Here is a 9,589-nt window from a genome sequence, read left to right as displayed (position 1 = left end):
CTGGGTGGGAGGTCATTTGTCTGAGCCCAGTGATGCCACGCTTTGCCACCCAAAAAAAGTGTGAACAACTGATTTTTTTAAGCTAAAATTGAGGTTTGCAAGGCATTCTGGGTAAAGGAACGTTGGAGGATCCATGCAAGCCATACCTCCTTGAAAGCTCCCGGGTGTCTACTTTTCAGAAATGTGTGGGTTTGGTAGGTTTCCCTAAATGGCCGTCTAGCACGGGGTCAAAAACCCAGGTAACCCCTCTTGCAGAAGCTGGTGGTTTTGACAATGGTGACAATGTCAACACCATCAGCTTTTGCAAGAGGGGTTACCTGGGTCATCACCACCCCTGTGCCTATTATAGTCCATAATGCACACAGGTTTGTGCACTTCTGCAACCTGACCCCAAACAGTCAACGCTTCAGTGCTTTCATCATGTATGGAAGTCAACATGTAGACATCTCTCCTGTCTGAAAACTTCACAGCTAAAAGCTCCTCACAACGCAATGCACTGCACTGTCCCCGAGCAAGCTTTTTACAAACAAGTTCTTTTGGAAAACCTTTACGGTTACAGCGGATTGTGCCACAAGCAACAGTGTCCACTTTGGCCAATTCCCTGAACAACCGCACACCAGTGTAGAAGTTATCTACATATAAATGATGGCCTTTGTTAAAAAATCCTCTACCAAGTTCCCACACAATTTTCTCAGTCACTCCAAAAGTGGACGGACAAGCAGGGGGGTTAATCCTGGATTCCTTACCAGTGTACACCCTGAAATTAGAGACATATCCAGTCTCACTGTCACACAGCATATAAAGCTTAATTCCATAGCGTGCCCTCTTACTAGGAATGTATTGCCTAAATACCAAGTGGCCCTTGAACAACACCAATGACTCAGTCAGTCAGTCAGTCAAGTTAACTTTATTCGATTCAATTAAAATCATACAAAGAACATAAAAACCGAGTTATTTACAATTAAAAAGCTATTAAACAGTTTCTTTGCAATCGAGTTAATTTGACATGATGGTTATAAAAAGCAATTTAAAAAGGTTATGCGAGCTGGTTTAACAATTTCATATGTTTTCTTGTTCTGGACGCTGCCACTAGGAAATTTGCCATGGCAAATGTAATGCGTATGTTTCCCAGGGATTTTAAATATAGCATGGCTGGTCTCACCTGTAGGAAACCAGCTTCCCTTAAGACAGGTAACAGGTGTTTTTTCCTTTGTACAGAGAAGAATTCACAAAACATAACAAAGTGCATTGTGTCCTGAACTGAAAAGTTGTCACATGTGCAGGGAGGTGCTAACTCTGGTTTCATCCAGAAATTAAATTTACCCAAATAAAAATGTATAAGATTAAACCTAAATTTGGTTAACAAAAATCTATGAAAGGGGTTTGTGACAAAACATAAATAGGGCTCAATTGCAGGTGAATAAAGTGACACATAGTGCAGTCGTACTGTAGACTTTTGCAGTTCTGATTCTTCTCGGAGCAAATGTTCCCTTGTCATAAACTGTTTTTTAATTATGTCCACATCCTGCTTTGTGATACCAGAGGGAACAGTGAATAAATCTGGGTGACCCAGACCGTTAAAAGATTTTTTTACATAGACCAACCATGGGCAGTTAAAACAATTCTTTAGACTCATCACATCCCTCATGATCATATGGTTTAACGTTAGTTCTGGGTTTAACCAAGTCTTGAGCCAATATGTCAAAGGTGCCAGTCTCAATTTATCCTGAACATAATCCAGGCCAAGTTCCATATGAATAGAGAAAGTCGCTGAAGATTGGGGGAGGGACAAAAGAGAACTTAAGAACCTATTCTCCGCTAGTTGGATTTTATTCAAGCGTGCATAGCCCCATAGGGGTGCACCATATAGGGCCACGGGCAGGGATTTACTATTGTACACCTTTATAATTGCTTTCATAGGTCTATGGCCCAGCCTTTTGGCAAAACCTAGGATAGCCATAGATGATCTTGTTACCGCTAAACTTTTAGCTCGTATCTGAGGACCCCAGGTACCCTTGCTATCAAAAAGCACTCCCAAATATGGGAAGACATGCACTCTCGAGACTACCTCATCTCTACAATAAAATGTTTTTGTTTTGGCCCTTTTCCCCTGGGGGCCTAAGACCATAGTGTGGGATTTGGAGGCATTAACCCTCAGGTCGAGCCGGTCCATAAAGGACCCAAATGCGTCTAAAAGCTTTTGGAGGCAAACCCCTGTACGTGCTATAAGGACAGCATCGTCCGCGTATAGGAGAGCAGGGATCTTAACTTCTCCTACACGCGGAACGTCTCTAGCTGCCCCTTCTAAGTGCTTTCCTAAATCATTTATATAAATTGTAAATAACAGGGGGGCTAATATGCAGCCTTGCCTGACTCCCCGCTTCGAGTGGGAACGGGTCGTACACCTTCCCTCTTTTGTTACCCTGACAGCGGCGAATAGGTCCCTATGTAAGGACGCTATAAACGCCACCAAGTCTTCCTCAATGCCCATATTCAGTAGGATTTCCCATAACTTGGATCTGTTGACCAAGTCGAAGGCCGAGGAGAGGTCCATGAACGCTAGGTACAAGGACCCCTCCTTGACCACCGTGTACTTAGCGGCCAACAGATGCAAGTTTGAGCACTGTTCTATCGTGCCTCTTTTTTCCCTAAAGCCATACTGAATGTCAGCTAAACCCCCACATCCCTCCAGACTATCCCTTAGCCTTCCCAGAAGGACTCTGCCCAAGATTTTTATCGCTGAGTCCAAGAGGGATATAGGGCGATAACACCCTGGGTCGTCCCTTTGGCCCTTTTTAAATATGGGGACTATTGTGGAAGTCACCCATGTACTTGGGGGGGGGGGGCGATCTGTTTACGGCTGTAAACACCTTTGCCAGGATTCCAGCCCAAAGTTTGGGGGAGTGAATATAAAAGTCGGCTGGTACCCCGTCTCGGCCCGGTGCTTTATTCTTTGTAGTGGCACGAATTGCCGTTTCCACCTCCTCGCTGTTAAAGTGTAGGGGTATGGCCACCGGACCCGGAGTGTTTTGTGGATCGGTGCAGTCCACCATATTGCCGTAAACGGTACTAAAATGAGCCAACCATCTCTCATCTGGTATCACACAATCAATGTCTGTGTTGGGTGAAACCGAGAAATATGTGTGGTTAACCACAGCCCAGAATTGCCTGCTGTCCCGCAGTATGTCAGTGGAAGTAAGTTTTTCCCACGCCTCCTGTTTAATACTGTCCCGTCTGTGTTTAGTAGCCTTCCTGTATTCTTTTCTTAGATTAGCAACCAAAGCTCTATCCCTAGGAATTGTTTTAAGGGCAGATTTTAGAGCTTTAAGGGCCTTGGTGCAGGCTGAATCAAACCACCTGTAGGGCTTTGACTCTCCCCTACCCCTTTGGGCCATAAGGTTTGAGGACACTGTATTACATATTGCCTGGAAGGCGTCCATGATAACATGGCCTTGAGAGGACTGATCTAGGCAGATCATGATCTGGTCATTTATCTGTGGGCCAATGTCAGAGTAGAAGTCATCTGGTACCACATTCCCCCATTTCAGCCGTCTACCCTGATCTATAGGGCGTAGGGTAGGTCCGGGTCTGGTCTGTCCTTGCATAGGTCCCATAAGGTCCCCGCAGCAGATAGTCAGAAGGATAGGATTGTGGTCACTAAAGGGGGATGGCACGGTGCAATAAGAAATAATGTGATTAAAAATAAAAGGTGTCACAAAAATGTAGTCAATAACAGTCCCCGGGGATGTCCCCTTGAACGTTGGTATTATAGGTTCCCCCTCCCGAGCTGTAGATTCAAGGAGGTTGAGGTTGGTCAAAAGGTCCTCAAGTTCCTCGCCAGCCCTGGTGTGTTCAAAGTGCGGCGCCTCCTGATCCCCTGTCTCAGAACCTCCAATTGTAGTGCAACCAAAGTAGCAGGGGTGGATGTTAAAATCGCCCATTAATACAATTTCATAACTTGTTAGAGTATTTTGGCAGAATAAGTTTAAAAAAGCATCCAATTTTACGATGTTATCGCCACCAAACTCCATGTTAACAGAATTGTAGAAATTAATAAACAGGATGCTCTTTGCGGAACCAATTTGCCTTTCTACGATTAGACAGTTTGGAGATTCATATTTGATCTGTTTCAGATATCCACTAAGGTCAAGGGAAAAAAAGAGTCAAAAGGCCTCCCCTCGCTCTGCCCGAGTTACTAGGACTAGCCGCGACTGAAAAGCAAGAATAACCATCCAACCAAAAACATGCAGACATATCCCACGTTTCCTGCAAAGCAATAACATTGTGGTCTGTAACAAATGAGACCCAATCAGTGTCACTCATTTTTGAGGTGATTCCACCAATGACTCATCCACTGCAATTTCTTTCCCAGGATAAAAGATCTCAGAAAATCGATCAACAAAATGATCAAGGACACGCCGAATCTTGAAAAGACGGTCACAATCAGGGTGATCTCGTGGCAAAGCATCACCATTGTCAACAAAATGCATCATCCGAAGCAGAAGCAAATACCTATCACGACTCATGACTGCCGGAAATATAGCTGTTGCCATCAAGGGACTAGTAGACCAATATAAAGCCAATGATGGTTTCCTAAGCAAGCCCATCAAAAAAGTTAAACCTAAAAACTTTTTCATCTCCTCCAAATTTGTGGGAGTCCACCGGTTAGCTCGAGCGTGGGGCTTAAGGATGGCACTGTTTTCCCTCAAAAACTGTTCTGCATACAAATTAGTCTGCTCTACAATCTCTGCCAAAAACACATCATCCATAAACAACTTGAAAAAATCAATTGGCAAAATGTTTTCAGTGTTCACCCTACACCCTGGGACACCAGTAAATTCAGGCAATGCCGGCTGCACCATGCCTGGGGCAACCCAGAGGTCAGAACTTTCATCGACAAGTCTGCCAGCCTCAGGCTGCCGCCCAGCTGCCTCTTGTCCCACTACACCAACTGGAAGTCTAGGAGCCCCAGGCTGCCGCCCAGCTGCCTCTCGCCGCACTACACCAACGTGAAGTCTAGCAGCCCCATGCTGCACCACATATGCCTCTTGCCGCTCTATCGGCACATCAATGTCCTCCTCTACCACAGGCACTTCATCCACACCAAAAATAGCTTCATCAGCACTCAGGGTATCTTCATCATCAGACGATGCCATGGGCAGAGAAAACTCACTACCAGAATCTTCACCTCCCATCTCTGCCTCAGAATCAGAGTCACTCTCAGCACCATGGTCAGAGGAAGAATCAAAAAGCATTCCAACAACTTGCTGAGCGGTAATCCGGCGGCTAGCCATTATCCTTACAAATAAAGGAGTCTGCACAAACAACTCAACAACCCCAACACTGTGCAAAGTAAGTTAAAAAATGTAAGCCTTTATCACAAATATCTATATTTAGAAAAAATATACAATTCACTTACAAGAGACAACTACACTCACCAGCACCTACTCTGAAAAGACACAGCAAATAGGCAACGATATCCCACTAGAAAGAAGAAACAAAAATTACATCTACAGAAGTACACATCAAAAACAAATGCAAAACATGTTATACAATCACAAAAAACAGAAACCAAACATACTCGTATTACTACACACTTTGCAAAATAAACAATTACATTACAATTGAACAAAAAAAAGGTCTCTTACCAAACGCATGCAACTACAGAAACAGCAGAACAACAGAACCAACAGTAACGGAACCGCACACTGCAACAATCTAAAGAGAAAAAAAAAACAATACACATTAGAAGAAACAAAAACAACACACTTTACAACAGGCTATGTCACAGGGTATGTCACAAATGGGGTGTCTGTCCCCAAGGGGGGGGAAGATTATAAATCATTATAAACGTGGGCCCCTGGGAAGCAACCCTACGGAGGGCAGAGAGGCCAAATAAAGACACGGCAGAACATACTTTTGAAAACAAATGGGCCCAAGGAAGCAACCCTTGGCCAAGGGGTCGCTCCCTATAAAAAAAAAACCCTGGAGTCTAGTGGGCTTTTCTATCCCCCCCTGGGTCCAGAAACGGTAAAAAAAACAGCCGATCTGCCCCCAGGGGGGGCAGAACAGTCTACAATATTTATAATGCCCCCTGGAAGCGACCCTTGCCCAAGGGGTCGCTTCCTTTATCAATATAATAAAATCCCTGGTGTCTAGTGGGCTTTTCTGCCCCCCCCCCGGGTCCAGATGGAGGCCGAAAAACGGCTGATCTGCCCCCAGGGGGGGCGGACAAGTCTAAAAAAAATTATGGGCCACTAGGAAGCGACCCTTCCCCAAGGGGTCGCTTCCTTTATAATTATAAATAAATCCCTGGTGTCTAGTGGGCTTTTCTGCCCCCCCTGGGTCCAGATGCGGCCCAAAAAACGGCTGATCTGCCCCCAGGGGGGGCAGAAAAGTCTAAAAAAAATAAGGGCCACGAGGAAGCGACCCTTGCCCAAGGGGTCGCTTCCTTTATAAATATAAAGAAATCCCTGGTACCTAGTGGGCTTTTCTGCCCCCCCCCCCTGGGTCCAGATGCGGCCCAAAAAACGGCTGATCTGCCCCCAGGGGGGGGCAGAAAAGTCTAAAAAATATATATGGCCCACTAGGAAGCGACCCTTCCCCAAGGGGTCGCTTCCTTTGCAATTGTAAACAAATCCCTGGTGTCTAGTGGACTTTTCTGCCCTCCCTGGGTGCAGATCAGCCAAAAAAACGGCCGATCTGCCCCAGGGGGGGCAGAAAAGTCTGAAAATTGATTTGCCCCCAAAATGGAAGCGACCCTTGCCCAAGGGGTCGCTTCCAGCACACAACAAACCACACAAACACAATCCCTGGTGTCTAGTGGGGCATTCCTGGTGCACGATCGCGACGCTGTGCGGGATCGTGCACCAGGAATGCCCTGCATTGGGACATCAGGGGAGAGAAAACAAAGTTTCCTAACCCCCGATGCCTCAAGGCACCGAAAAACGGCCCCACCGGAGCAGCAAACACCAACCTTGTTCCTGGACGCGCTGGAATGAAATGGATTCCAGCGCGTCCAGCGCTTCCTGATGATGTCGGCGCGCGCTGACGTCACCCGGAAGCATGGGGGGGCCAGGGGGTGGCAGCGGAAAGTCTTTCGCTGCCACCCCGGCAAAAATAACCAAAATCGCTGCAAGAGGGGGGGAGCGCCAGCGCTCCCCCCGAGGGCTGTACTGATGACAGAACGGTTCCGTCATCAGCACAGCCCAACCGATGCTGATGACGGAACCGTTCCGTCATCAGCATCGAAGGGGTTAATGTGGATGTAAAATGCAGCATTACGACCAGTTTGCAGTAGTCACCCGACTCTGAAATACTAAAAATATACAGCACAACAATGGCGTAGTTTGAACAATCTAGACCGCGGTAACGGTGCGAGCATCAAGGTTGTGGTGATCTTACAGGTCAGAAGCGCTCTAGATCTATTAAGATGTACAATGACCAATAACGAAAGCACATCCTGTCAAGTGCTCAGAGCACACAGACAGTGAGAGAGCTGCGCGGCTGTGAAAGTGACGTGGCTGCGTGTCTGCGAAAGTGCAAAGTGGGAGGGGGATAAAAAGAGCATGAAGGAGCATGCCGTGGCGTGCAAAGAACTTTTAGGAGTTGCACGGCCGCAAAAGTGCAAAGCGGGGGGGGATAAAAAAGGGCATGAAGGAGCACACCGTGGCATGCAAAGAACTTCTAGGAGTTGACGAACACAGACAGTGAGAGAGCCGCGCGGCTGTGCAAAGCGGGAGGGGGGATAAAAAAAGACCATTACGGAAGGGTGCCGCGAGGAAAGCCAGGCAGGGAGAACACAGAAGGGAGTGGGGGCCAAGACATGCGCTGCTGACGAGAGAGGAAAGCCAGATGGCGCCTCTGCTCGTAAGCGCGTGCGTAACCGCAAGCTCTAGGCCGCCACAAGCAAAAGCGTGTGGTAGCATTTTCTGAAGCCCACATACTAAAAGTCTCGCCAGAGCAGAAAATGTGCTGGCACAGGCGAGACCTAAAAATATTGTACAGAAAAGACTATTAACCCTCTTTCTGCCTCTCTGATATACTTCTATCCATTCTTACCCAGCAGGGCTCTGCTCGGGGCACTCTCATGGGTTATCTCTGCGCTTTCCTGTGGCTGCCTGACAAACCTTCTTTATTTAAGTCCTCTATTGTGCATACGCTTCTGAAAGGGCTTGTACATGTTTCCCTAGTAGGATCTGAACCTGGTTCTCTGTTACGTCATGCGTGCTCCCTTTGAGCCGCTACACAATTGTCCCCTTCAACAGCTTACCATCAAGACCATTTTTCTAGTGACCGTAACATCTGCCCAGAGGGTGAGTGCACAGGCTTTATCATCCAAGTCTCTTTATCTTATGGGTTTCCCTGACAAGGTGGTGCTACACACCTAGGCCTCGCTCCTACCTAAAGTGGTGACCCCATTCTATTTGGGACTATCTATCACCCTGTCCACCTTTTATGATCCTCCACATCCCCCTAAAGAGCAGGAGCGACTCCACCACCTGGACCCAAAAAGGGCGTTGTCGTTCTACCTTGAACTATGGGTGGATGACCAACTCTCTGTAGGCTATTTAGGAGCTTAAGAAAGGTTTCCCAATTCAGAAATGGTCCATTTCGTGCTGGTTTGTTCTGTTTATGAAGGTTTGCCACACCCTGGCTAAAAAGCAGCCTCCTGAGGGCTTACAAGCCCCCTCCAAAAGAGGAAAAGCTGCTACCACAGCTTTAGCTCATGAGAGGGTCCAGACCTGGACATCTGCCAGACCGCGACTTGGGGTTCCATGCACATATTGCCAAACACTACTGCCTGGACAGTCAGGTATGCAGGGATGGGCATTTCGCCCATTCGGGCCTGCAGGACATCTTAGAATAGTAAATTTGTTCAAAGCCCACCGCCATGATGGTATGGCTTGGGTATCTATTCAGAGGTAAGTAATCTACAGCTAGAAGTCTCTATTGGATAAACCAGCTAATTACCTTCAGTAAAGCATTATCTGGTAGAGACAATATCTAGCTATAGATTCCTTACAGACCCACCATGCCTCCCCGCTCTGTGGACACATTTCTAGGGCTAGGGTTGTTTCCCTTTGTGGGCCCTAGTTTGGACACACACTAGTCAGTTCACTTCTTGGCATGGAAAGCCATGAAAGGTACCTGACGTCTGTGTGCCTCGGTGGCGCCTAAATAGGTGACCGCGAAGTCACTTCTGACACCGACCTGAACTAGGGCACCTGGCGGCATGCAGGTGTATTGCTCCCGCAAAAGTTTCCCAATCCATTCTGAGGCCTTGGAAATTCAAAGGTAAGGAATCTGCAGCTAGCCATTGTCTCTACCAGATAATGCGTTACCGAAGATAACTAACTTGTTCTTTAGACTCGCTTGGTGGTACGCCATCTGTCATAATCCTAGATAAGACACGACTCTTGTACATCCCATATCGCTTGCTACAAAACGATTGCAGTTATGGTCTCCTATCACACAATTTTTGGATGATAACGCGAAAAAGTCCTTTGCACCGCGACCTTCACTACAAGAGGTTGTTAAGCTTCTTGACTTCCTTTATATGGAACTGTTACTATTCATTATCTCATTT

At 46.8% G+C, this 9,589-nt stretch overlaps 1 protein-coding gene across 1 annotated transcript; it reads right to left on the bottom strand.

Annotated features, from left to right (window-relative positions):
• Positions 1 to 635: 635 nt before the first annotated feature.
• LOC147697256 (uncharacterized) lies at positions 636 to 5,720 on the bottom strand. Its single transcript, XM_086933320.1, has 2 exons — positions 4,348 to 5,720; positions 636 to 879 (listed from the first exon to the last, which is right to left on the bottom strand). The coding sequence occupies exons 1-2, from the start codon at positions 5,292 to 5,294 to the stop codon at positions 696 to 698; spliced, it is 1,131 nt and encodes a 376-aa protein (XP_086789446.1). The 5' UTR covers positions 5,295 to 5,720; the 3' UTR covers positions 636 to 695.
• Between the last annotated feature and the right edge of the window lie 3,869 nt (positions 5,721 to 9,589).

Source organism: Lissotriton vulgaris, chromosome 8 (genome assembly GCF_964263255.1).
Source record: "Lissotriton vulgaris chromosome 8, aLisVul1.2, whole genome shotgun sequence".
NCBI classification, from domain to species: Eukaryota; Metazoa; Chordata; class Amphibia; order Caudata; family Salamandridae; genus Lissotriton; species Lissotriton vulgaris.
The sequence above is the reverse complement of the archived record's forward strand: the minus strand, read 5'-3'. Positions and strand labels throughout refer to the sequence as shown.